Consider the following 27600-nt stretch of genomic DNA (forward strand, 5'->3'; position numbering starts at 1 on the left):
ATAACCGATCTGCCCGAGGATTCCATACGTTTTCCGAATGTCCCGCACAGGAGCGGGGAGGTCACAATGGGAACCGACGCGATGTATGGGAGCAAAGAGAGCACCTCGCTGCCCCTTGCCCCCCTCCCTCCCTCCGCTCTGCCCCTCCCACCTGATGGGCGTGGCACTTCCGCGGGCGTGTCCAATCAGCGGCCACGCCCGCCTCGACTGCGTCGCTACGCACAGGGCGTGGCCCCGCAAGCCCCGCCCTCTGACGTCTCACGCGCGCCGCCCGCCCCGCCCCGCCCCTCCCCCAGCCCGTGCCGGCGGCCGCGCGCTCTCCCGCTCAGCCCGGCGCCATGGCGGAGCTCCCCGCCGCCCCGACCCCGGCCCCCGCTCTGCCTTTACCCCCTTCGGCTCCTCCGGGCGGTTCGCAGCGTCTCCTCTTCTCCCACGACCTGGTATCCGGCCGTTACCGCGGTTCGGTGCGTTTCGGCCTGGTTCGCCTCATCCACGGCGAAGACTCCGATTCGGAAGAAGAGGAAACGACGACGGCGGCACCGGGGGGCGGCGGCCGGGGAGCGGGGGGAGCAGCCAGCTCGGGGGGCTCGGAATCGGGCGGCCCAGGAGCGGGCGGCACGGAGGAGGGCCGCGCCAGTCCGCTGCGGCGGGGCTACGTGAGGGTGCAGTGGTACCCGGAGGGCATCAAGCAGCACGTCAAGGAGACCAAGGTGAGGTGGGGGGATGCCGGGGGGTCGGGATCTGAACGTGGAGCTGCGCCGGGCCTCGGCTCTGTGCGAAGGCTGGGGAAGGGGGACGTGCGAGAGGCCCGCAGGGCGGGGTGCAGCGTTCGGCCCGCTGGGATGCGGAGCGGTGCCTCCCGTGTGCGCGGAGCGGTGTCTGTCCGTCACCGAGCGGCAGCTCTGCGTCTTGCTCGCGGCCGTGTGGCTCTGCCCTTGTTTGTGCCGCCGTCGGGTTGAGCTGCACGTCAATCTCTGTCCTCCGGCTGTGTGGATGCGCCCCTCCGGCTGCGTTCTGCGGGGCTGGGTTTGCAGGTTGGGCGGTAGGATTTGCGCTCGGAACGAGCGGTGAGGCAACGGAATGGGCTGTGCGGGGAGGTGCGGGAGTCGCCGTCCCTGGAGGCGCTTAAGAGTAGATGTCATGCTTAGGGACGTAGCGTGCGATGCTGGACGAGGTGATCTTAGAGCTCTTTCCCACACCTTAGTGATTCTATTCTATGTTTCTGGGGCATCCCTGCTGCACGCAGCCCGACAGCACGGAGACAAAAGAGAGAGGGGCACTGAGATGGAGCACAAAGGGGCTGCCAGCCGCGGGTGTTGTGCTGAGCGAGGCAGGAGGCACACACAGGGGCTGCCGGGCCCTCTGCTTCGCCTCCTTCCAGCAGCTCAGCACGGCAAGCAGGAGCTGTGCGGTGGTCCTGCAGGGATGGGTAGGATGGTGAGCGGTAGCAGGATGAGCTATATTTAGGTGATAGTGTCATTAAACACGTGACCAGCTGGAGATAAGCAAAATGAAAACGGGCATCAAGGGAAGATATTGCTGTGTTGTGTGTTTCTACCTAAAAAAAAAAAAAAGCCTTTTCTTTCCCACAGTTCGATCACTGCGGCTTTCACATACAAATTCTGTGTGCTGTAGCATCACAGGTTGGCCCGAAGTGGAGTGTGTTTCCTAGCATCCAAGGCCACCCCGGTTTGGGGGAGCAAACATGGATTTAGGTGTTGGATTCCTTAACTCCAAAGTGCTGATTCTGACTTTGGTCGCTGGATAGCTGTGCCCTTGTGCAGCATTAGGGAAAGCTGGGCTGGGGGGGGATGAGAAGGCAGTTACATAAATAAATGCTCTTCCTTTTTCTTTCTTTTTTGTGGTCTTGCTGCTCTTGTGTAGGCATCTCTGCACTCAGGTAATAGACCCTGGGGAGAAGTTTCCTGAGTGCTTGAAGAATTCAGGTGTACTTACCGTATTGATTTTTCCATTTGAAAAGCTGCCCAACAACCAAATTGCCAGGCATTGTGTACAAGCTGCTCTGCAGTGTGGGATTACTAAAAACAAACCTGACGCTGCTGGAAACACATGGGGCTTGCCATTTCCTGGTGGTAAGTGAGGTCTTTTGGCTGTCTGCTGCCCGGCCCCTTTGCGTTATGGCACCAGGTAAGCCTGACGTCCCTGTGTGGGCTGTGGGGAGCAAACCATGGGCACCACGTGGATGTCCTGGGCCTGAGGTCTGTTGGCTTGTGGCCGCTGTTCTCAGCTGTGTCTGCAGGTACATCTCCTGGCTGCAGCTCTGACTCTCGAGCAGCTTTGGCTGTGAGTTTGTTTGATGTCTTCAGGAATGTTAACCTGGCCTGGTGCAACCAGACCGTGGATGGCAGAGGGCACTTGTTGCCATCCAAAAAGCTGCTCTGTGTACCCAAACTGGGTGATGATCTGAGAGCTTTCCTGTGTTTTCTTTCAGCTACTGGGGCAGGAATTATTTTTTTCAACTAGGGAGTGTGTAAGCTGATCGTGGTTACTGTTGCCTTTAGAAGCTGAATGCTTTTCTTCTCTCCTGTTGGATGTGGAAGACAGGCTGCTGCTTAAACCACAGCTCACGATTCGTGATGTTAATAAGTAATAGAAGCTTTCTCTTGAATTTGAGCTGGTGTTTGGTACAAAGGCCCACTGGCTCTTCCGCCTGAATGAGGGGTTTTTCTCAGCCTTTGCTTCTGATAGGCATTAGCAGCATCGTGACATTCACGTGAGTAAAAAGGAGCCAGGATTTCTTCTCTCTCTTCTCCTTTCCTGCCTTCCTCGGCTGCTTTCCCAATTCAGAGCATAGGGAAATAAATGTTGCCAAGTAATGTAAAACCCAGACAGTCCTGGAAGGAAACATTTCCCTTTCCAGAGAGGTGTGCCAGCCGTGTCCTGTCTGACCCCAATCCTGTCACACAGCAAACCTGCAGAGCAGTTCTGGCTTCTAGAGCCGCCCTGCTTGTCTTCATGGTGCTGCCGCAGTGCTGGATGTGTGTGTTGTTCACAAGTTGCATTGCTAACTGCTGGGAGCACCTGATGACTTTTATAATAAATGAGCAGAGGTTCAGACCCAGCTGGATTTCAATTTCAGAGTTCCTCAGGTGCAGTTTATATTCCTTCTGCACGCCTGAGCTGCCTTTGGGTTCTTTGCAGAAGTGCTTGGCCAGGTTGGGTAGCAGTGAGGCTCATAGGGTGCTTTAAAACGCCGCTGTCTTCCTCCCTCTGCCCCTCACCTGGAAGCCTCACTGCTCTCCTCTGCCTTTCATTTTCCCAAAGCCTGTGCAAGGCAGCTACGCCTCTGCTGCAGATGGGAGAAGCAGAAAGTGCAGGTGTTGTGTTTCAGCACCTTATCAAAAGGCCTTCGGCAGGGCAGGCTGCTGAATTCCTGCCTTGTGCTCTGCTCTCTGCCTCGGGGAAGAACTGCTTGTGGCAGCACCCAGGTGTGATGCTGCGTCTCAGCAGCGCTTTCTGGTTTACATGGCAGCCTGTAGGGACCCGATGGGGTCTTTGGGAATATTTAACTTCCAAAGCTCTTGGTATGGATGGCTCTCAGTCTGTTCAGCTTCACTTTGCAGCCCAGTTCTGACTGTCTGAGGCTCCCCAGGCACAAATCCCGTGGCTGATCAGCTCGCTAGCTGGAATTGTTCTGTTGCTATCTCCTCGAGTCTGAATTCAACTCTGCTTCATCCCACACAGCCCTTCTGTTCCTTCTCACCCTCCACTGCTGCGATTTCTTGACCTCAAACATTGAGATATGAATATCAGGTTGCAGGAGAACTTTCTGAAGGTGTTATTCCCACACAATTTCAATATTTGTGTGAGTTCTTCTTGTCTGAATCCTGTCATGCAGTCACTTCTTTGGCCTAAACTTAGGAATTGTGATTTTTGTATTTATCCCACGGGAGAAGGGGATGCTCCCATTCACTGAAGGGCTGTGCTTTCACCTCTCTGTCCCCTTGCAGCCACCACCAGCCTGGCGTGAGCACCAGACACCAGTCCTCACTGTTGACCACCTTGCAACTGCAGGATGAGAGCACGGGGAGCCTTAAAAACCTTCTGTCTCTAAACATGATCGAGGTGTCCACTATCTAAAGCACGGTGATGCAGAACGCTTTGGGTCCAGCAGGTGACAAGAGGCAGTTCTGCTGTGTGTGGGTGCAGCTCCTTCTCCAGAGTCAGCAGCAAATGCTGCTCAGAGCAGCACTCGGATTCAGCGCCCACAAACTGATAGCACTGGTTTGTATCACTTGCAAAGCTGTATCCAACCCTCTTCTTGCATCTGATGTTTCAGTCAGTCTCCCGGGGGTGCTCTGAAACCACCTGACATCCGTAGCCATTAGAGATGGGAGGGAAGAAAGGGCTTACTGGAATTGGTGTAGTTCTGCATCAAACAGGAGCCACGTCAGATGGTTCTGCCTGCAAGTGCTCATCACAAGGTCATGTACTTTCGAGCTGAGTTTTTGCTTTCTTTGATGCTTGCCAGATCGGCTTGGGGATCATCATTAATATTTTACTGCAAAATGGACTGCTGCACAACAAAAGTATGTGCTGTTACTGAGTGGAGCTATTCTGTGTGTGTGGTGAGCGATAATTTGGGCTCAGCAATTAATTAGTGCTCTTCCAGCCCCAATCAGGAGTGTTATTTTTAAAATGGACAAAGCCTCTCCCATGAGCAGACCGTCCTGTGGCTCACAGTGCTCGCTCCCAATGTGCTGGGTTAGCTGAAAGGGAAGGGAAAGAGGCAGCTCAATTGGTAATGCTCTTAGGACTAGCACACAACGTGAGGTGCACTAAAAGCTTCAGGAGGATCCAGTTGGATCCCATGCCAGGCTTTGAGATACCTGCATGAGAACAAGTGAGGTGTTTTGCTGTGACTTTCTCCCAAAGTTTCTCCTTCACATATGCTGTGCAGAGGCTTCTGCAGGGACCTGGCTGTAAGCAACTCTGTGAAGTTACTTTTTTTGGCTAAAATCCTGTGTTGAAGTTAAGTGGTGTAAGCTTGTCGGATGTTTTTTTGGGACAAGGTCTTGCTTATGCCAGCTGTCCTCAGCTCTCTCCTCAGAGCAAAGACACTATTTTTAATGCTCAGCATCAGTGTTGGTGCTGGGAGGTAGCTGGCATCTGTGAAGCTCAGAACCTCTTCTCCTGTGACTGTTTAATTGCTTGTGGGATTTCAGGGGCTCTGAAGGCAGTGACACCTTTCTAAACGCTCCCTGGGAGGAACCTGCCTCGTTGTTTGCACACTCCTTACCTCCCACCATCAGCATCAAACTGCTGCTTTGGGCTGAAGCTTCTACACTTGCTTTTGGTGTTGCCAGCAAGGCCTGGAGCTGAGATGTGAGATGACAACGTGGGTTCTTCTTTTTATGTGGTGGTGCTTGAAGCGCATAATGCGTAGCTCAGGTTCGGCCTTGTGCAGGCTGTGCGTGCCACTCCAGAGCTGTGGTGAGGTAGGAGGATGCTAACTGTGTCCTGGAACAAAATAACCTGCAGAGAGGCTCCGTGGTGGTGGCACTGGGGTTTTTTTCCATGCACTTTCCATTTTCTCTTAACTTTGAGGTCATTGGGCTGATTGGGTGAAGGCAGTTCTTGCCTCAGTGCATCTCAGGTGGTTCTTACTTACCTCCTGCATGGGAAGGCTGAAAGGAGCATAGTGGGATCCATGCCAGCCCTGCTGAGAGCAGGCAGAGCAGGGCCCAAATGGAAACTGGAAACCAGGCAGGAATCTTCTACATGTGCTGGTGTAGGTGGAAGCAAGGATATGTGCTCCTTGATGATGCAGCTGGACTCTGATATCAAACAGCATTGGATAGATGTTTGTGCTGGGAAAAGATAGGTGGTGCTGTGATGGTTTTCTGCCCTTTGTGGTGCAGGCTTTAACTCCACTGTATGGAGAGAAAAGCGATTAACAGTTGCAGCTGCAGCCCTGCTCCCTGACTGCATGGCGTGTCTGCTGAGACCAGAACCAGTGGGTAAGTGGTCTGATCCTAAACCTAAGCAATCTGCATCTTTGTACACTGATTTCTTTTTTCTTTTTTTCTTTTTTTTTTTTGAGAAATGTCCTTACCTGCATGGGTTGTTCATCCTTCTGTGTTGTTCAGGTTTGTGCTGTACCAAAGAAGCTCTGTGATCATGGTTCAGCTTATTGCAGAGCTCTGTAAGCTGGATGGCATCGATGTCCTTATGCTGTGTGTTGGAGCATGGCTCACCTGGTACTCTGCATCTCAGCAAGGGGGTGGTGGACAGCTGGGGGGTGTAGGTGTGCCTGCAGCGTTGTCCTGGTGGGATGCAATAGAGCTTTGGGGGCATTTTGGGAGTGCAAAAGCTCTGCTCCTGTTCCTCAGTAGCTGGTGCTGTAGCTCTTGGTGAGTGGATGGGCAGCACTATTGCTGCTGTGGGAGGTGAGGGCAGAGATGTGCAGGAGAGCAGACCAGGAAGCTTCCAGGCAGGGAGAGATTGAATTCACAGCAATTAAACAAGCAGAGCCTGCTCCGTTTGCATTACAGCAATATCCTTTCAGAGCCTCTTGCTGAGCTGAGGAGGAGCTGGGCGGCTCTGCCCTCGCTCCGTTAGGCAGCCTTCATTTTGTAGCACAGAATTGCAGCGGTGTGCCATGTGGTGCTGCACTCAGCACAGCTCCAGCACAGCAATTTGCTCTGCTGCTGGAGGGAGAGTGCTGCTGAAGCTGAGGGATGGGAGCTGAAGGTTTCTAACAGCAGTTTGGAGCCCAGAGGTGGGACTTGCATGCACATCACTGCTGCAGCGACCAGCATCTCCTGTCTGTGGCTGAGCCTTCTGCTTCATGTGAAGTACGCTGATTCGGGGAGAGCTGGAATTGGTTCCATCTCAGCCGATTTAGGGTTCTTTGCCTACTCTTGAAAGGATGCAACAAGGAATAAAAGAATTTTGCGTACGAATCATTTTTGTTTCAGGAACCAGCCCTGCTCCTCTGCTGATAAGGACACTTAGTAAGTAGCGTTTTTAATCTTCAGAGCGTTTCCTGGCGTTGATGTGGCAGTGCCCCTGGAGGTGTGCCTTGGCAAGGTGACACTTTCTCTGTCGGTGACTCCAGGTGACACCTGCATCAGCGCTGCTGGGCCCTGACCTTGCTTTGCTGATGCTGTGGTCGTGCCTTCTCCGTTTGACTCTTTCTGAGCAGGGCTGGAGAGCATGAGCTGTATGGGTGGTGGGAAGACCTTTGTTCCTCAGTGTAATTATAGACTGAGGTGTCTATTTAGACAAACTATTCTCACCGCAAACTATAATGCATGGCTTATTCTGAATGTGTGAAATGGAACGCTTGGAAACGGGCTGGCATTTTATGTATTTTTCTGTTGAGGGACTCAGGCTTGATTTGTTTCCTCAGATGTGTGAAGTGATGGGTAACCCAGCAGCTTTAGAGTTAATTTGGGTATAAATGCTGTAAGCTGTGAGGATTTTGCAGGAAAGCAATACAACCAGAAAGTGCTAGATCCACAGTGAAATTGTTGACAGCAGCTGTGCTGTGGCAGGCATAGAACCTGAGCAGCACAGATCAGAGGCACCTTTGTGTTTTCCTTACCCAGCTTCACTCCTCAGCTGCCCTGACCCAGCAGCTGCCTTCCTTGCTGCTCGCAGGGGAGTTCTGCTCACTGCTGCACTGGCTGTGCTGCCCTTCTGGCTGCTCCCCTAAAATCTGGCTTTTCAGAATGGGAGGTGAGCGTGCAGGAAGCACTGCCCAAGAGTTTTCAGGGTTGATCAGATTTCCAGCAGGGCCCTACATGCAGTCATCTTTTGGCTTTGCTCTTCGGACTGCTGTTGAAGATGGGAGTTGTTTTTCCCTGGAAGGTAGCATGCACATCCCATCCAAGTGAAGAGTTCTCATGGCTATTGCAGGAAATATTCATGCTTCTGTTCAGCGTTGGAGTCCAAGTTCCTTGAAACACTGTTAGAATTGAGACAAAATAGCCACATTTTCTAAATTTAGAGTTACTACGTGGTTGTGTAACGGGCTTTAAATGAAGCAGCTCTTCAGATTGTTCTGTCCTGAAGTCAAGCAGCTTCTGTCAGAAGCCTTTCTGTCCTCGTGCCCCTGGAAGCCTGCAGGGCCTGGCTGTGTAAATTCCCATGCAGAAGTGCCGTCTCCTCGTAGTGAATGATCCACAGAGTTCACGTGGAAGCAGAAAAGCAGGGCTGAAGGGAGGGGAGGAATCCGTCCTTCTTGGAAAACTTCTGGGTTTGTTGTTTTTGAAGCCTGCAGATGTGGATGATTCATTGGCTTCCTGTCGGAGCAGGCTGGGCTGCATTCTGGTTTTCCAGAGCTTGGGAAGCTCTTCCTAACGAGGTGTGGTGCTATTGAATGCTTCCTCCTTGAGCTGTGCTTCGTGCACTGTGGGAGTGATGAACATAAACCCGGCTTATTCTGACCGTGGAAGCTTTCTGAACTGCAGCAAACCTCACAGGATGAACCAGGCTGCTTCCCAGACAGTGCACAGACTGCATGTTCCTGAAACATGAGAGAGGAGAACACCTTGCAGGATTACCCACAGTAAAAGTGACGCCGTGCAGGAGATACCAGCACCTGATACCTGGGTTCCTGGATTTACGAAATAAAGGATCCTAAAGTTTCTGTCCAACGCAGCAGCTGATGCTTTTATCCCGGCGTTACCAGCTGTCAGTGCTGTGAGCTCTCACTGTGCAGGTTTGGCAGTAAGATTCAGGCTGTGTTGCTGAGTCGGTCGCTGCCTCGTCCCCCAGGCACGTGGGGCTGTGCTGGCCTTTGCCCCTGTGCTGTGGGGCTGGAAGCTTCCTCTGTTCAGTTCTGTATGACAGAGCTGTCTCGTTTGGTTCTCTTGAGCAGAACTGTTTCTGCTGCCCTGGTCGGCTCAAGGACCTCGTTGGATGGCATTAATGCTCCTCACCTGGGGCTGCCTTGATCCGAGCGTTAGATGAAAACTTCACGCTTTCCATCACAAGCACTCTGTATTTCACAAGAGTGTTGTGCCATCGGCTCTCATGTTTCTTGTTTTGGTAGGCATCTTAGAGGAAGGTTAATAATTTATAGGAGGTAAGCATCACAAGTATTGTTAATTGATGTGGTCACTGTAACACATCTATAAAACCATTAACTGGAGGAACCTTTTTTTTCTCCCCCTTCCTCCCCAGTGTTGACACTTGGGGATCCGGAACAAACCCAGGCCAGGTTCCTGGCTTCCTTACTCATGTTGTGCCTGTGCTTTTTCCACCCTCAGTAACACGGTTCAGTACCAGGCTGTCATCTGTCAGCACTGATTGCCATTTGGAATCCATTTGCTCTTATGCAATGATTAAAATAATGGACAGTTATATCTTACAGTGACTGTGGCACAAGTGTCAGCGTTGCACTAATGCTGTGTATTCTCCTCTTTAATTGCCATTCAGGTGGAAACACACTGTGTGTTCACACTTAATGTCATCTCTCCCACGGTGCTGCTTCAGCTCCTTTTGTTTTTGCCCCACACAGTTTTTTCTGTTCAGATTACAGCTGCCTTTCTGATTAGCACATGTACAGCCCTGCAGGTTTGTAGGGAAAATACTCTTATCTGAGAGCTCCCAGCGCTGCCATCCTTGCTGCAAAGTGAGTGCTCACTGCAAAAACAAGTGGGGTTTTTTCTCAGTGTGATTGGAAACTGCTGGGGAGCCCTGTGTTGGGTTTGACAAGGTGTATTTAACCCCCTCGGCCATAGCCTATGGGTGAGCTGCTCCACCCAACCTGCCTCTGCAGTTCCAGCTGTGTGCTGCACTGCCTGCAGTGACTGACATGAACCTGAACTTTCTCTTGTGGTGGTTTAATTTGAGTTTATCTTAATCTCCTCTAATCTGGCACTGAGAAGTGTTTGCTGTCAGAGGAATCCTCCAGGGAATGAGATATGGCATGGAGAGGTAGCAGGTTCTGCTCTGCTGCTTGTGCTGCTTCCGAGCATTGCTCTCACACAGCTCAGGGTAAGTGTGAGGCTGGGGCAGCAAACAGTGGGCAGAGCTCTTTTTGGAACTGGGATCTTTGTGCTCACCCCACTCGGGCTGGCGAGGCCTTTTGTGGAGGCATTTGTGAAGTCTTTGAAGCCTGTTGTGCAGCTCAACATCTGCATCTGCTTGGTGCTGTGGATGCGATGATGACAGCAAAGCGAGAGTCCATCCCACTTCTTTTGGAGAGCAGAGGAATCCTTGCAGAATGCAGTTTGTTCCCAGTTGTGTTGCTAACTTAGCTCCTTTCCAGTTCAGCACGGGGTGACTGCCTGTGGTCTGTACTGCTGGCAGTGCTTAAATGAAGGCTTGGAACAAAAGATCAAGGAGTAGGCACAGACTGATGTCTATAGCATCACTGTCCAACCTGTGTCTGCTATTGAGCACGGTAGGAAGGGTTCTTGGCTGGTGGCTCAACTGGTTCCTGCTGTGCTGTAACGTCAGGTTTGTTGCAGCCACTGCAGATTGGGGGGTGACACTGAGCTTTGTTTTTAGGTCTTCCCACTAGTGAATAGCACTGGTATGTGAGCTGGAAGGGGGCTGGAAGTGCAGCAGTTGGGGTTATCTGCATTTTGAAGAAGGGTAAAACAAAGGATGTTTGTTGTGTTCCCATGTGAAAATAAGGCCCTGCTAGGAGCACCACAAGGTTAGTGGTGTGTGTGTGTGTCGCTGGTGCTGCTCCTTCTGGCTTCACCTCATTTAAACACTGCCTTGAAGTTTCTTTTAGGCTCACGAGAATAGGAGGCACTCGTCATGGTCAGCTAGGCTGTGATTTAGCAAAGTGGCAAATCTGCTTTAGAGACTGGGAAAAGGAAGAGCTTTTAATCACAAGTGACAGCATGCAGTCTGTGATTGGAACCCAGGCCCTGAGCAATGGTGAAATCCCTCTGCTGACACCTGTGTGGCTGTAAGAAGCTGCTATTGCAGGGGCTTCTTGGTGCTCAGTTCCAGCAGTTGTTGAGATGTCACACGGACCTATGGATTGTTTTCCTCCCACCCACATCAGCAACTTGTTTTTAGGAAGATGTACTCTTTTGTTTCCCTGCTGTTGTGCATGTTAGTGCTTTGTTAGGTGAGCTGGGAAGGGGCTGGTAACAAATCTCTCCATATTCAAAACCCATGGCACTTTTGAAGGTGCTCCCAAGTCGTGCTCTGCCTGTGACTGTCAAGGAGGAGCAGTGCTGACTCCTGCACGGTGCTGTAGCTGTGACACTGCCATTACACCAAGGTTCTGGAACGTGGCCAGGGCAGGAGATGCAGGCACCAATGGACAACGTGTGCCACACCACCATATAATGACTGCGAGCTCCCATCTTTGTGCTCCCATCTCAGCCTCGCTTGTTGAGTGACCTGAAAGCTAGGAGGAGCTCCATATCTGGGGCTGAAACATCATGTATGTGCTTTCCCTGAAGGACATAGATCTGGTAAGGATTCAGCTGCAGGCTCCGTTTGAGGACTGCAGATGTCAGTTTCCTTAAAATTTCACCCAGGAAAGCAGTGTTTGCCATTCTCCCACAGCTTGAAAGTGCAGTTTTCAGAATGGGGAACTGTATGGCTGTCTGCTGTCCCATCCACAGGCTGCTGTTTATTGCAGCACTGCAATAGAGACATCTGTCAGCACAACCCATGCGGGGTGGGTTCTGAAAAACTGCCTTATCTTATCTGAAGGTGTGAAGGTAGCAGTGAAGAGATGAGGTCAGTTTACAGCAGATGTATTGAGGCTGGCACACAGCTGTCTGCACCACCTCTGGGTGACAGAGCTGAACCCTCAGTTTGGGCACTGCTGGGCAGTAGGTGCTCTCTGCATGAGGGGACCTCAGCTGAGGGCTCTTCCCTTGGGAGCCCACCTTGTCCCCAGCAGCCATGGCTTTAGGAGAACCACTATGTCAAAGAGCTGTGCTGCTTTCTCCCTGCCTTTTTTTGCTCCTCTCGGCATGCAGCCCTAATTACAGCCCTGGTAGCTTAGGGTTGGAGCTGCTGTCCTGTCCCAAAGCTGCCTGGCTTTGCCTTTCTCAAATCTGATTGCAGCTTCACCTTGCACAGCAAAATGGCTGGCCGGGCTCCTCGGGCTCTGAGCATCACTGCCAGTGGGCTGTGGTTAGGCTCCAGCTTTGCCTGCCCCAGTCTGCACCTGGTGGCTTTGTGTGCTCTCTCCTGGAGCTTCCACATGTTGGATCTGGAGAGACACAAGGCTGCTCCATCCATCCCTGCTGAAGTGCTGGAGATGGGCCTCCCTTGAGCTGAGGAATGTAGGTCAGAGTTAAGTATGTAGAATGAAAAAGAGACTTCATTGTAAGGCAGCGTTTCACCTAGATAATCCAGTGAGATCCTCACGCTGATGGGAATCCTGTTCTTACATATACTCCGTTCTATATGACTCATTAAGCAAACCTAATTAAGCAGCAGCATCAGCCCTGCTAAATGGCATGGCACGCGGTCCTGAAGGCTGCAGGTCAGGCACCCTGACAGTGTGCCCTCTGTCCAAATCTGTGTTGGCAGTGCCCGAGGCCATGGGTTGAAGGAATGGAGGTGTGAGTTAAACACCTGATAACGGAATGCTGCATGCGTGGCAGTGTGAACCCAGCATGGAGCTGCAGGGAATAAGATATGAATCTGGACAGGTGAATTGAATAGTGCTGCGTGTTGGAGGCGATGCTTTCTGTATGCTGGGTGCAGCTGCTGGAGGTACATGATGTGCCATATACACTGTGTACCAACACAGTCCTGACACAGGTAAGGAATGCCTGTCAGCAGCAGTTGTAGGGCTGGCTGTGTGTCATGCAGATGCTCACGCCTGAAGGCCTCTGGCTGTGGCTTTCTGCTGCATCAGGTGCTTTTCATTTTAAGTTTCTACTAAGAACAAAGCATGTCATTCCATATGCAAGGCAAAAAAAAAAATCCTTTTTACTGCCTGCTCTGTATATGCTTGGCACGCTTCTTCATCTTGACAGTGTCTTGAGTTTTCTATGCAGTGTTTACCTGCAGGTGAAATGCTTTGTTCTGACTTCTTGTTCCCTGTGCAATGATGCACGGGTTCCTTCCTGGCTTCCATGTTCCATCCCAGTGCCAGCTGACCCCAAGGGGCTGATGGAGCTGCACACGTGTGTATGTGCAGGCTGCAGAGCTGGGCGATGGTTCTGGGGAAAGGCACTGTTGTGAGCATGGAGCATCCTGCTCGAGGCTGGGCTGACTTGGTCTGGGCTGTTGCACGTCCTCATAGGGATCGTGCCGCATCTGACTGCTATACAGTGGTAGTCAATGAGCAGGGGCAGCTTTGAGGGAGTACACAGCTTCTATTTCTCACTAGGAATGACAGCCCCTATACAGCCACTTAAGGCTCAGCTACCTTCGTGCCACGTGGCTCTTGGGTGCCCTGCAGTCTGCAGCCAGCTTTACCTATCTTTGCAGGGCTCCCAGGGCTGCTCCCCCCATGGCCTTCAGGCAGAGGTTGTCCAACCTGAGCTTTGAGAGGAGGAGGGAGCAGAGCACCTCTCCAGCCTCACAGCACAGCTTTCTAAATCATCTCGAGGGTGTTTTGCTGTACTGTTTGCAAACTCCAGCTGCATTTATGGCTCAGTGTTTCATTGAGTTGTGATGGGCTGGAAGCCCTCTGTGATAACCGAAGTCATTAAAGCAAAGGAGCACATCACATGTACAGCCCATAACAGGCTGGTGCTAAAGCAAAATGCTGCCTTTCTCCCTGCATGTGTTCATGGCGATATATCCTCATAAAAAAGTCACTGTAGGAAGTAGACATGGAGTGAATTACAGTTCCAGGAAATATGGGGCTCCCTGTCAAGGATAACGGACTTGTTTTAAGAAGGTAAAATGTATTTTGCAGACGGTGGCCATTGATTATTTGTTCTCCAGACTGTTTTTATTGGGTGCGTAGATGTGAAAGCATCCAGATGTACAGAGCATCCTCTTGGAGCCCTGCCGGGATGGGGATCAGTGCCTTTGGAACTGATGAGCTCCATCATTCCTCTTCAGCACTTTTCCCTCCCAGTGACGACATCCCCAGGAGGCTGTTAGCACAGGTATGGAGTTCTGTGTCTGTGCTGGGAGTCAGTGCCTTTCTGCTCTGAAAGGTAAATGCTTTTCTTGTTAAAGGAAGGGGAAAAAAAACATAACCTCTCTATGTGTTTGGAGGCAGATCTGCTGACTTCAGGCAAGCAGGCTTTTACTGCCTATTGCTCATGCTGTCTGGAGTGTTCCTATAAGCTCACCCTCAGCAGAGCTGCTCACAGCTGGCGAGCTGCACCTGGGAGAGGCTCCAGAATTGGTGACTGTGCTTAAATTGAACCCTGTTGGCTTGTCCCAAACCTCAGCCTGAGCAATGAGCTGAAGGGGGGTGGGAGGGATGGAGGGGGACAAATGCACTTTAAGTGCACAGTATTTGTCAGAGCTGTTGAGTCAAATGTGATGCATTCCGATGCTATCTGAGCATCCTTTGTAAGCAGCTCTGCACTGAGACATCTTACAGGTGCTTCCAGGTGATGTTACCTGCTGTGTGCTGTCTTTGGCATTTGTAGGAGGATAATTACATGCTGAGTTCTGTTAACAGTCAGCCCCCCTTGCTCTTGCCTCTAAGATCTGTTAGCGAAGGGGCAGTGGAATGCTTTTAGCACAGATCCCAATGCAGGGGCAGTGGCATGCTTAGGGATGTTCTTAGAGAACAGGAGGTCTGCTTGGCCCAGAGGTGCCTCATGACCCTGGGAGGCTGTGGGGCCCTTCTGGACCCCGAGCTGGATCTGAACACCTTGGTCCTGCAGTCTGCTTATTGTTGCCCATGTTCTGCATCCGGAGGACACCAGGCTGACGAGGACTATTGCAGGTATGAAAGATTTTACCCATAAAGCCCATATAGAGGGGGGCACTTAACTCACCTTCAGCATGTTTAGAATAGAAATTCAGTGGACTTTAATAGGGAAAAATAATAATCAGGACATCTGGCTTATCTGGCTTCTGTGTCACATCCAGGCTCTATGACTGCAGAGCCACGCAGTGGGGCTTTCTGCTTGCTCAGCTAAGTGATGGGGCAAGCAAAGATCTCCAGGTTTGTCATCTTCGATTATCATCGTATCAAATGTGGCTCCAGGAGTGTGAAGTCAGGCTCTGGAAGGCTCTCTCAGCCCTGTCCCTGTTACGTCATTGCTGTCACCAATCCCTGGGGGTTTTCTCAGTTAATGAAGGGAACAGGAGGTTGTTTGCTGTCGTGTTGCAGGGTGCACTATCAGTGAGTTCAGCTCTGGTTGGAGATGTTTGCATCTCCCCCGGCCATTCTGCAAGTGCTGGATTCCCTTCTTGTCTAAAAAGCTGTGGAACAGCACGGCAGTGGCAGGAACTCCATTGTGAAATCAGAGCTCTCAGAGCCCTCAGATGGATTCCGTAGGGTCCGTGCCTTTTTTGTAACAGCCAATACAGCACTTCTGTATGGGAGGCATAATTGGAACTCCATCAGTGAATAGAAAATGCAGCTGAGGGGTTTTGGGTGGATTTTTTTTTTTTTTTTGGGCAATGATGCAATTGTGCTGCATTGTCCCAGCAGCATTCACACACTCATCTGCAGTGTGAGCCAGGGGAGTGGCTTTGCTGTTTGTCAGGGATGAATGCTGCACGGGGTGTCCGTGCTGGCACTGAATTCAGGATGGGCTCTCTGTAGCATTCCAGACTTTGCATGAGCTGGTTGTAAAGCGTTTGAATTATTATTATTTTTTTTGAATGGTACCTGACTTTTAGTAGATGCATCTGGCTCAAAAGGCATTGTTAGATAACGGAAAGCCATTGCAGAGCACTCGCTGTGGCATGCAGCCAGTGCTGGCTGTTGCTCCCCCTGAATCACTGCTTGCCTTTGCTCTGTGCTGGAGCACTGGGGGTGAGATGAGCCACGTGTGCCTGTCTGGAGGTGTGCTTCCATTGCAGAGCAGGAGAAATGGCTCAGCTCTGTGTGCTCGCTGCCCAGGGCTGCTCGGGAGCGTGCCATGACACAGCACTGCTGTGCTTTCAGCTCGAGCTATTTATACATGGGTTTTCTGCGTGACTTTTTCTGTTCCAGGAGGCTGTTTACTCCATAAAATAACCCCACTTCAGTTCAGTTGAATTGCCAGGGTTCCTTACCAACTGGATGAGAGTTTCAGCTTGTGGCAGTGCATATCTATGTGTCCAAACGCTACTGAATAAGAAGGAATCTGAGCATTAGTGCATGTCTGGCATCAGTCCTCTAATGCTGCTCAAGCCACTTGTGTGTGCAAAGACTGTAGGCCCAGCTATATTTTGGTTTTTGAGCCAGTCCAAAACTGTGAGGAGGAAAGAGTGGCAATGCACATGAAGCACGTGTTGGGGGCTGTTGGTCTGGCAGCATTGCTGCTGCTGAGGCTTGTAAAACACGAGTCTGTGAATCACGTTAAGGCACCTTAACCTGCTCAAAGCTGTTTGCAGGTCATGCCGTCTCAGAATAATTGTGAACAATTAGAAGCTAATTTACATGGCTGGTTTGTATTCACAGCAGTGATGTATGAGCTAACCAGCTGGAAAGGAGGCACAGTGATTTGCTGCTCGATGTCTCTTGTCTCCCTCTTGTTGTTCCCTGGCACCTTTTGCAAGGCAGATATTAGCGTTGGGCCAGCATTCAGCTCCCCGTGTGCATTGCTGAGTGCCCCACATGCTCCCAGTGGTCAGTGACTGATTCCTAGAGCACGGATGCAGCCCAGCAACAAAAAACCTGTTGCATGGTAACCACCATCTCCATCCTGAGGCAACGATTTGAAGAATCCTTTTGCTTCAGGTAAATCAGAGAGCTGCTAGGCACACTGCTAGGCTCCTCCACACAGGGAGGAGCACAGCTTCATCAGCATGGCTGCTGGGTTCCCAGAAATCAGGCTGCTGGCTGCAGCGTGCTCCTCAGTGTTAGGGAGTGCCCAGAGCAGCTTCTCCTTTGGGGTTGCTCTTCCAGCAAGCAAGTACATCTTATTCTTCAGACCCACTTATAGAGTCTAACTCTGGAGATCCTGCCATAAAGACCAGCACAGCACAGCCTCTGTTTGCAGGCACTTTCTGAGGTTCCCGTTGCTGAACCAGGCATGGCTCAGCAGGGTCAGCATGTCCATACAAGGCAGTGCTGCCCCATTGAAGGGCACTGCAGCTCCAGCCTGCTTCACATGAGTCTCTGGGGGAGGGACGAGCCCATCTGCAAGTGGTGTTGGCTGCTCTATAGGCAAAATGCTGCCTGCTTCCAGCCAGCATCTCCTGTGCTCTTAACTGCAGTCTCGTGTGGGTTTTTTCAGGTAACAGTGCCATCTGGTGCTGGATCTCTGCTCTTTATCAAGCTTTTCTCAGATTCCTAGGCAAAGGTGGTAGGAGAAGGGCTGCTTTTAATCAGCCATCTTACTGTGAGGCAGCAGGTGGCGGCTGTGTCGCATTGCTCCGGGGGGAGCAGGTTGGTGGGCTGCCTGTGCTGTGTGTTAGGGACAGCTGCCCAGAGGCTGCGAGGGAAGCAGGGCTGTCAGTGCAAGGTGCCTTCTGTATCTTTGTGCTAAGCAGCATTATTGTGCTGTTCCTGGCTTCTCTTTATGTCTGTTGTGTGTAAAGCTTTTTGTTCTGGCTGCTCTGCCCCTCCTTCAGCTCCCACAGGTGGGTTTCCCATGGCCTCATCCCTTCTGTGATGGCTGATGGTGCTAAGCTTCTGCAGGCAGGACAGAGGTGTGGGGATGACAAGCTGAATGCACTGCTGCCCGTTCCAAAGCGATTTTCTTTCCAAGCGAAGCAGAGGAGCAGTGGCTCTGTGCAGCTCAGGTCAGTGCCCCCCTGCTGCCCTGTGCTCCCAGCCACTCCTGCCAGTGCCATGCTCCCTCTGCTGGGAAATGCTTTCAGTCTTCCTCCTGTCCCATCAACAGCAGCCTGATAACCTTCTTGCCTTCCCATCTTCCTTTAGTTATTGCCCTGTTCTCAGCCTTCCTTTTTGGATCCATGGGTTCATCAGGCCAGGGAATGTCTTGCAGTGATTTCCAAAATGTCATGGACATTTGCAGAGCTACAGAAATGATCTGTTACTGGTACAGTAAATAGCGTTTGACATTCTAGGATGAGGGAAATCCAAGTCAAAGATTAATTTTTGCTGAGATTTATTATGAAGCCAGATTCCTCTGCTCTGAGCACTGTGTTTACCCATGTTATAATTAAACTGAACTTTTGCTGCATCTAATGAATTTTTTTATATATATGTATATATGTATTTTATTTTATTTTTTTAAGCCAAATTCCTGTTGGAAAATGAAAGCAGAGCCTCTCAGGGAAAAGGAAAGCAGGGCCCCTTGGTGCCCTGCTGCCATAGGACCTGGAGGTGTTTGTTGGGAGTGAGAATGCATTGCTGTAAGCAAAGGGCTTGCAGCATGGGGCTGAGGCTGCTGCTGGCAGTCGGATCCTTATGGGCAACCTGTAGGTGCTGCCTTCTACTGATTTGAACACATGTGCTGGCTGCACAGTAAGATTAAACCCGAAGTTTGCTTTGGTGCTGCTTAGGGTAGGGTGGGCAATGCATCCCACATCGTGCTGAGTGCCAGAGGGTTGGCATGTGCATGGTGTCATGAGCTGGAGTTGTAACGTCAGCAGTCTCAGGTGGTGCTGGAGCACTATTGATGCCATCTTAGCTTCTGTGAAGTCCTTTAAAGCGTTTCTTTCAGACTTAGGGAGAATTTCAGCTCTGTCCTTCTGCCCCTGGAGTTGTTCGTCACCCTGACCTCATGCAGAGCAGTGTTTGCACGGCCCCATACAGCCTCACCAACACACTGCTGTGCCGAGCGTAGGAAATGCAGGTCCTGTTTGCTGTCCTTCCCTGTCTGAGCACTCCAGAGGAGAACTGTGTGTTCTGAATGACACGCTCATGACTGCTGGCAGTTAACTCATTGCAGGCCGTGCTGAAGGTTTTTTAATCTCTCAATACAATTTCTAACTGAATGTTTTCTGTCCTCTCTGATCTGCCTGGCAGGGCCACGAGCTGCACACGCTCCTGGCTGGGGTTTGGCAGGGCAGAACTTTGCCAGTCAGCGCCGTTTTGCTCTCGCTGCCATTCAGTCTCATCCCACAAGGGTTGTTGTCAAACCCTCTGCTTTCTATTTCCTAACTCTTCTGCTCTTTGAGGTCATGCAGCTTTGGTCCTTGGAAGCTAGAATTTCCAGTGGTCTTTGTTGTACCTCCTTCTCTTTTCCTTCCTTCCTTCCCCAGAACAGCTCCTGCCTGGGACCCTGCAGCTGCTTCAAGTCAGAGTGAACCAAGGCTCATCTTCTGCAGGATCCTCCTCCTGCCTTCTTTCTTCTCCTGCTTTCTAGACAGCTCCTGTGCAGCACGATATGATCAGTGTAATAGAAATGTCTTTCAAGAGAGGTGAGCTCTGCATGCAGAGCATGTTCTTCTAAGAGTTGTTTGGTGCCGCCAGTAGTTTTGATGCTGAAATTCTTTCTAAAACATCTCAGCTTCAGATGTTTGGGATCTTTGAAATTCTGAACCTTTGTCACCCAATTCTGTGCTGCGTTTGGACATCTGGCTTGCTATTCTGGACGCCTCATTTGGGTTTGAGCAAACAGCTTGTGTTGATTGCCGTGCTGCTGTTGTAGCTGAAGAGAATTTGGGTGTGCAGTCAGAGTTCAAAATAAAAATTATGGACTGAAAACAACAGGGACGTGTTCCATGTATAACACCTCAGCCTAGCTAACGAGGAGACCTCTGGGCAATTGTGGATCTGCAAGATGTTTGTTTTTTCTATTGCCTTTCTTCTGCTGAAAGAGCTGACTGTCCCTGTCAGAGGACAGGCTTTATAAAATTGCAAGTAATGCTTTCTCTATCTTTATTTGCAAATTCAGCAGGAGTGTGTGGAAATGGCTTAAGTGAGAACAGTTGCACAAGCTGGGTGAGGAGAGTGCTGGGAGTGCGAGGTGGAGAAGGAGCCAAGAAAGAGCTGCAGGTCTGTGCTGGTCAGGGCCTGGAAGCCAGGCTGCTGCTGCTGTGCTGCTCCCCAGCTCTGCTTTGCTCACGTGGAAGCATTTCCATGCTGCACAGAGTCCGTGTGACTGCTGGTGGGTCACTGCTGGGGAGCTCATCCATCACATAGCAGCACAGCCCGCTGCAGAGGCTTCACGTCCAGCACTTGTGCATTCATGTCTGTTAGGTGTAAGCAGTTACCAAAAGGAAGGGTGGGTGTCTGCTGCTTTTTCTCCTTTGTGTTTGTGTTTATTCCCAGAGTTCTTGTTGTAGGGGATTAAACCTGTGTCTGGCATAGGGACTACATTGGAGATAGGGGCTGTGGGATCACACCAGCACCTTTCCCAGGTTTGATTTTTCACTGGGCAAACATTGCAGCTGTCAGAGACAGCAGTTGACACACTGTGAACTCGGTTTAACTTGCTGTTGGCAAGAGCTGTGCTGGATCGGGTGTCATCCTCACAGCCACCCTGAGCTGGGCAGTGCTGGGAGCTGAGCAGAAATACAGAAGTTGCACTGCCATGGCTCACCCACATGGAACGTGTGCTCCCAAATCTTTGTGCCTCTGCATATTGAAGGCACTGACCTGTGACATGGTCTGCCTTGAGCCAGAGAGGATTGCAGTGCTGAGGTCCCGGCCATCCTGCCCACGCTGTGCTTTGGAGTTGCCCAACACGGCTCATCTGCATGGTGCATGGAGAAATGAAGTCCTCTGAGCGTGGTAAGGAGCCCCTGAGCTGCGTGCTGGTGTGTGTGGGAGCAGCAGGCAGTGACTGTGGGAAAGGTGTGCTGATTGCTGATGTAAGAAATCATTGGGCTGAGCAAAAGCTACTTAATGATGTAGTGCTCTTTCTTATCTCCCAGTTTCAGGGGACAGCAACTGCCCAGCTTCCCATCTAGTGAGATACTCATCTGAGAGTGGGAACGTGATGATGTTGGTCCTTGTTCCCTAAGCAGAAACCCAGATGCTCTGTAGCACCCTCATGCAGTACAGAGTATGGCCAGAGCTGGTGGAGCAGCCCAGGTGTTCCTGCTTTGGTGATGTGCCCCTGAGCGTGGGCACTGCTTCAGCGCTGAGTACTGGAAAGCAGCCCTGAGTACAGGGCAGCAGTTGAGTGCCACAACCATTGTGCCTCTTGGAGCTGCTTGTCTGTAGTGGTGCTTAACCCATGGACCTGGTGTGTGTGTGCTGGCTGTGCCTTTCTGCCTGGGTGAAACATGATGAGCATCGTTGGCTTTTTGAATGTAGGTGAAGTGGATTAAAAAGGATGAGGGGCAACACAAGTAGAACATGCCTGGAATGTGAGGTGTTGGGGGTTGCTGAGCTCAGCTCGGTGTGCTGGTGAGTGCATCTCTGGGGAGCTGAGAGTTCTTGTTCCTGGGGCTGTTGGCAAAGCACTTGGCTGGAGCAGAAAACTTGAGCCATGTTAATACTGACTTTCATGGAAGCAAATACAGCAGCTGGGCTGCAAGTCCCTATTTTAAAAGAGTATCCAGTGCTGAGCTCCCTGGCTGCTGAGTGAGAGGCCGACCTCCCATGGATGATGATCACACCTCAGGGATTACATAGGAGAGGAAGAGTGACTGCACTGTTGTGTGTTCAGGAACAGCCACTCTAGCGTGCTCTGGTTGGGTTTTGTGCTTGTAATGGTCTTTGCATGATACCAGACCTGCAAAGTATTTATTTCTGGGCTGGTGTTCTGCCTACTCCTTGGCTTGCTTATCCTAGCAACTGAGGCAGGTGGGTCTGGTGCACAGAGCTGAAAATAGTCATGCTGCCTTTGCAAACAGAGCCGTCAGAGAGCAGGTTAAGTGCAGTCCCCTGCAGAGAAAGCGTGATGCTTTGCTTTTGGAAGAAACTGCGTGGTTATATCCTTCAGGTGTGGATGACTGGGAAGGGAATGCTTGAACAGCTTCCCTGATTTACCTGGGATGCCTAATGTACAAATATTGCCCGTGCCAGGCAGCGTCAGCGTGGGTAATTCAAGTGTTGTTCAATACAGAACAAAGCAGAACGGCTCAGTGGTGGGTGATGAGTTGGTTTAATCTGGCATTGCCCTAATGCGTGTTGAAATGAAGCTGTCATTACACACTGAGCTTTGCATTAAGAGAACTCTTCAGTTAAAACCCCCAAACTGCTGCTCACAGGTGTGCAGTTACTGGAACGCGACTATTGCTGTGACTGTGGTTCTGGATGTTAAGGGCTCTCTGTACAGTACTTCAACAAATAGTTTTAGAAAGCATTATAAAAATGGATGTCTGTCTATGCTCTGGTGGGCTGTGCGAGGGTATGAGCGCTTCCCTAGGCTGGAAGTGGGCTGTAGGAGGCTTCAGATTTCCCTCCCCGCTGCAGCTGAGACTCAGGAGCTGCCCTAAAAGCCTCACTGGCTGCCTTGCTTCCTGCCTTACCGAAACGTGCCATCAAGAAGGCAATAAATACTCAGGTGCTTTGGTTTGATTCCGGATCCTGCCCTCAGATCATGGATTTATGTCTTAATTTTACAGATCAGGCTGCAAGCCAGGGTGTGGGCTAGGATGAGATGCTGACAAAGCACAATGGGTTTGGGGCCAGGTTCAACCAGCGAAGTGATGCCTGTAGCAGGAGCAGAGGGGTGAATGCTGGAAGTGAGATGTGAGGGAGGCTGTGTCCCTGATACACAGCTCATGTGGTGCTTCCCGAAATGCATGGCATGTGGTTAATGTGTTTGCAGAGCTCACACTGATGCAAATATGCTCCTGAGCACTGAAATGCAGATGAGAAGTGGCCCTGTTCTGCAGGGGGAAATCTTAACCAAGCAGCCTTGTGTCCTCCCCATTAGTATGCTGAGAGCATTATCCCTCATACAGCATTTTTGTCATGCATTAGATGGGAATTGGGTTTTGCTGTTTTAAGCCTATTAATAACACTTAATGAAGCAGCTTGCAAGTAGACTTCAGATGAGTGAAGCAGCTTGCTGAAGGGTCACTGCTGGAAGGACACGGGCGGTTTAACTGGCCAGGAATTGTTGGGTCCATCCAGTGATATCTCCTCTACCAGCAATGTGTGGGAGTGCTGGAAGCCTCTTCAGTGCAGAGGGATGAGATGCTGTGCATTTGTTTGCTATGTTAAGTGCCAACACTCAGTCCAGTCTCTCTCTTTTTTTCTTCGCCTTTAGCTGAAGCTTGAAGATCGCTCTGTGGTCCCTCGAGATGTGGTCAGACATATGAGCTCCAGTGTAAGTGCTCTTTTCCGTGTCCCTTTTTGTTCATAACGCTGCTGCATGGATTTCTCAGACTTGCCAAATTGCCTGAATGGAACTGAACAGCACTGATTTGAGTGTGTTCTATTTTTAGTGTGTCTAATAGAACTAGCAGCATCCCTTGAAAATGAGATGCTGATAAGGCTGCCTCACTGCTGTTGTGTATCTGCAAAGGTCTCCTGAGCACAGGCAGCCTGGCAGTGTCAGCTCATGAGACAAACCTGCCACCCGGGTGTCCTTTCAGTTTCAAGTCAAGCTGCTCTGAGATGAGGGGAGTGCAGACCTGCAGCAAACCCCAGCATTGCTGAAGCAAGACACACACCGAAGCATCTGACACAGCTAGGTTGGCAGAAAACAAGCTGGCTTTTAATGGTCAGCTTGTAATTGTTACCTTTCTACTTTACTATTTAAGTCCTAGTCATTCTATGCTAGCTTTACAGTATTTGTGCACATCTGAGGACGTGTAGATTTGTCTTCTTGTAGGACATACTGGGAGCACTGTCCCAGTATTGATCATCTGATGAGATGGGATCCCTCGGGGGCTTAGCTGGGCTGACAGCTTGGTGCTGCTGCTCACAGCTAACCTATAGCCCTGAGCCATATGGGCTGCCAGGTGGGTGCTTGCATCTTCTCTTGACTTGCTCCCAGCAGTGGGGCTGCCCATGTGGTGCTGAAACAGGCACTGGTTGCTGTGGTGGCACCACATGGTGAGCTGCATGCAGGGAAAAGGCCATCCTCTGATCTGGCTGAGTGTTTGAAATAAAGCCTCTTTTATCCATTGAGGAAAAAAAGTCAACCCAGTCCTTTTGCACAGAATGTTCCAAAGACAAGAAAAAGGAAGAAAAAACAAAAAACTTGAAGGGTAACTTGAAAAATGCTGAAATAAAGCATTTCCTTAAGAAATCAAGTTCTTGTTTGAAGTGGAAATTTGGATTCAACATCTCTTAGTAAAACTGCAGCCCTATTTCAATCCAAAACAAGGAACTGCTGGCAGATGGAAATATCAGCAGCTCACAGTGCTGTACCTGGCACAGCTGGACACTGCTCCGTATCTTCTTGCTCAAAGCAGGATGTTTTCTGTGTCCTTTCTCTCAATTGCCTGTTTCTAATGCTTTTTACCATCCTGAAAGCTTAAAGTCACTTTGAGCTGTTGTCTTCTTGGCAAATGTGGACACGCTGCTTTTGTTTGCAATTTCCATACTCATTGGAGCACAAATGGGCTTCTCCAGCTTGCTGCACATATGTTGGTAGGTACACTGGTGTGTCCCAGCAGGCGTTCTGCACACTCTTATTCTCAGTTTGCATGTTTGGACGTTGGCTTTTACTTGACCATTTGTGCTAGTGGCTGATAATGTCATTTTTTCGATAGGATGGTGGGTAAATAACTCATATTCCTCCCCTCAAAAACGTGCTGTATCTGAAGAAGACCTGAGCTTCGCCTTCATCTCAAGTATATCTTAAATATCAGTGGTAAATAAAGCAATGAAACCCTTCTGTCCCAAAGAAAAACATTAGATGTAGTGCAGAAAATCACTACCACGTTTACAATAGGAGAGCTGTGGCTGTCAGCCTGCCCCACTCCACTCGGCCTGGCAAGTGCACAATGAGGAACTTGCTCTGTATGCACTGCACTCCCAGGGCTTGTTTGTAACCTTGGGCGGGAAGGACTCGAAATCCTCTGTTCCTCAAGAGAGGAGCTGACTCAAATTCAGTGCTTCTCGTCTAGCACTGAGCGCGAGGAAGGAATGCCTAATGCATGAAATGAGGTCATTTTCTATGAATGTGGTTGGGTCCCCATGAGTCTAATCCAGATGGATGCAGAATGGTGGCAGACTCCGTTTTTCCAGGTGGTGCTTGGGGGAAAAGATCAGAAATAGGGCTGCAATCTGTCAGGCACCCAGATTTGTTGCTCTGGAGGGTGCTGGGTGCCACTGCCCCTTTAAATTGAGCAGTGGTAGGTGGAGATCTCCTTGTTAGAAGGGAGTATGGAGGGAATGAGTCGGATGGGAGGTACGTGGTGTGGGGGCCTTGGAGCTTGCTGAGCTGCTGTGCTCTCAGATAGGAAACTGATGGGTCAGAGGATGAAACTCTTTGCTTTGGGACCGCATTGCTGAGCGCTGCTGCAGCCTTGCTGTGATTCAGCAGAACTTCCCTGCCCGCAGCACTGCCTCTGTGGTGCAGGGCAATGCTTCATGTGACAGCGAGGTAAATAAACCCAGAGCAGCAGTTCAGCAGCAGATGAGAGAGGAGAGCCAGCATCCTGTGCTCCTGTCACTTCTCAGGCCGCTCGCAGCGTTGATCTCTGCTTTCTAAACCCTTGCATGTAAGTCTGTGTTCTCACTCGAGAACTTAGCAACTGGAAGGGGACACGAGCTGAACTCAACCTTCTGCTCCTTCCCATGATCAGGTGGCACCCAGCAGTCTCAGATGGGCTCTGGGGTGTGACAGCACTGGTTGTGTTTGTTTGGTGCTGATGGCAGGAGGGTCTCTGCCATGGGAAGCCTGATGCTTTGTTTCAGCTGATTCAGGTGGGGTGAGAGACTTGAATCCCACAACAGCAGCAACGTGAGGGTTTTCTGTTTCTCTGGCTGCTGGCTAAGCAGTCTATAGCACAGACTTAACAAACCCTAAGCAGCAAAATGTGAGCAGAGGATGGATGGGCTGTACTTAAGTAGCAGAAGCTGGAGTCAGGGTGAGGGTTCTACTTTGGCAGGTGCCACTTGTGAGCAGGCCTTGCTCATCCTGTGGCCAGAACCTTGCTGGCAGCAGCTGCCTGCCCCAGGTGTGGTTCTGGCACAGCCTGTTTGTGTCTCTGCAGAGGTGTCAGTGGGCAGCAGGGCTCTGCAGGGCTCCTCCTGGCACCGTGCAGGCTGCTGGCTGTGCCAGGTTTAGTGCAGCCATGGGCTGTAGCTGAGAGAGTTGGGAAGCAAAGGAAACCTCTCTTGAAGTGGCAGTAATCTGTAGATCACTTGGAAGGGATGAAGCCCTGCTGCCCTGAGCTGTGCCAGCCTGGCTCCCCCAGCCCTGCTGATACACTGGCACAGCTCTGCGAGGATGTGGCACGAGGACGTTGCTGTCTTCATTGCCTTGGGAGCTGTACCTGCAGGACGCAGGCTGCTGTAATTCCAGGAAGAGGATTGCAGCCAACCTGTGCTGCCCAGGTGCCATTCTGGGCTGTGGGACATCTTGGCTCCCAACAGGAGATGGGATGAGCTGAGCACCAGCAAACTCATGGCCTTCCAGGGGGGCCACCCAGGGCTCTGGGTGAAAGCCTTGAATAAATATTTGATGTAGCCAATAGAGCAACATGCTTATAAGTGGACCGAGCAAACAAATCCACCTCTCACCAAGTGTAAGCACTCCCAGAATTGTGCTCAAGTCCTGCTGGAGCAGTGACCTTCATGTTTGAGATAAGGACAGCCTTGAAGTTGCTGATAGCAGGGCATTTGTCACAGTGTCCCTCAGTCCACTTTTATGGTGGACTGTGGGCTTTAATAAATAAAAGTATGGATTGTCCCAGCTGTCAAGGGCCAGGGCAGCTGTTGTGACTGACAGTGTTTGGGTTAGCAGCCTGTCCTCGCAGGCTTCTGCCATATGTGTAAGCAGTGTATGTATTGCCAAACTATCCCCAGAAGGCTCCTGACAGCATGTGGTACTTTCTTTGGGGCAAAAAGGATTAAAACTTTGCTAAAAAGTGACAGAGGCAATGACAACCACCGCGTAATTGAATCAACTGTAAGTTATCTGATGTGAAACCTTGACATCTGAAAAGTGCCAGATCTTTTTAGTATGGCAGCAGGTGAAGCCCATTTATAACATGCTGCACAATCAGGCTTTACATGAGAAGTCACAGATTGCTGTGCACAGAGCACATGCATTTGTGTGCAAGGCCTCCTCTAGGTTCTAAACCTTTCTCTTTGTGTTTCCAGGACAGCCAGTGTGGGACTGTAATTGATGTCAACATAGAGTGTGCTGTGAAGCTGGTAGGAACCAACTGCATCCTGTACCCTGTCAACAGCAAAGACCTGCAACATATCTGGGTGAGAACGCAGCCAAAACAAAGTGGAGCCAGGGTTTTGGTGGTGGGAAGAATGCTGCTGTGTTCCAAGTAACTTGTGCTAAGGAGGCATCTGTGCAAGATGCATCTGCAACTTGGTTTTATTTTAAAGCATCCTCCCTGGGAGAAGGTGGAGCATCTCCTCTTCTGCCCATCTGTTCTGTGTTTCTGAGCACATTGCTGGGATCAGGCTGACTTGGAAGGTGGGGGTGTCTCTAAATTGTGAGAGCTTCTGTATTGAGATTGTCAGGTGACAGCACAACCAGAGCCCCTCAACACTGGCTCAGCAGTATTGTTAGTGCTGGAGCAGTGAGAACACTAAGGGGAGTCGGGCAGCTTTCT

General features: G+C 50.7%; 1 protein-coding gene across 1 annotated transcript in view; it reads left to right on the top strand.

Annotated features, from left to right (window-relative positions):
* Window positions 1-289: 289 nt before the first annotated feature.
* UBE2O (ubiquitin conjugating enzyme E2 O) overlaps window positions 290-27600 on the top strand; it is a 48808-nt gene continuing 21497 nt past the window's right edge. Inside the window, exons 1-3 of the mRNA XM_048964838.1 lie at window positions 290-710; window positions 23118-23177; window positions 27131-27241. Of these exons, the coding sequence (XP_048820795.1) occupies window positions 339-710; window positions 23118-23177; window positions 27131-27241 (543 nt within the window). The 5' untranslated portion in view covers window positions 290-338. The remainder of the gene's footprint in view (window positions 711-23117; window positions 23178-27130; window positions 27242-27600) is intronic.

Source organism: Lagopus muta, chromosome 18 (assembly GCF_023343835.1).
Source record: "Lagopus muta isolate bLagMut1 chromosome 18, bLagMut1 primary, whole genome shotgun sequence".
NCBI classification, from domain to species: Eukaryota; Metazoa; Chordata; class Aves; order Galliformes; family Phasianidae; genus Lagopus; species Lagopus muta.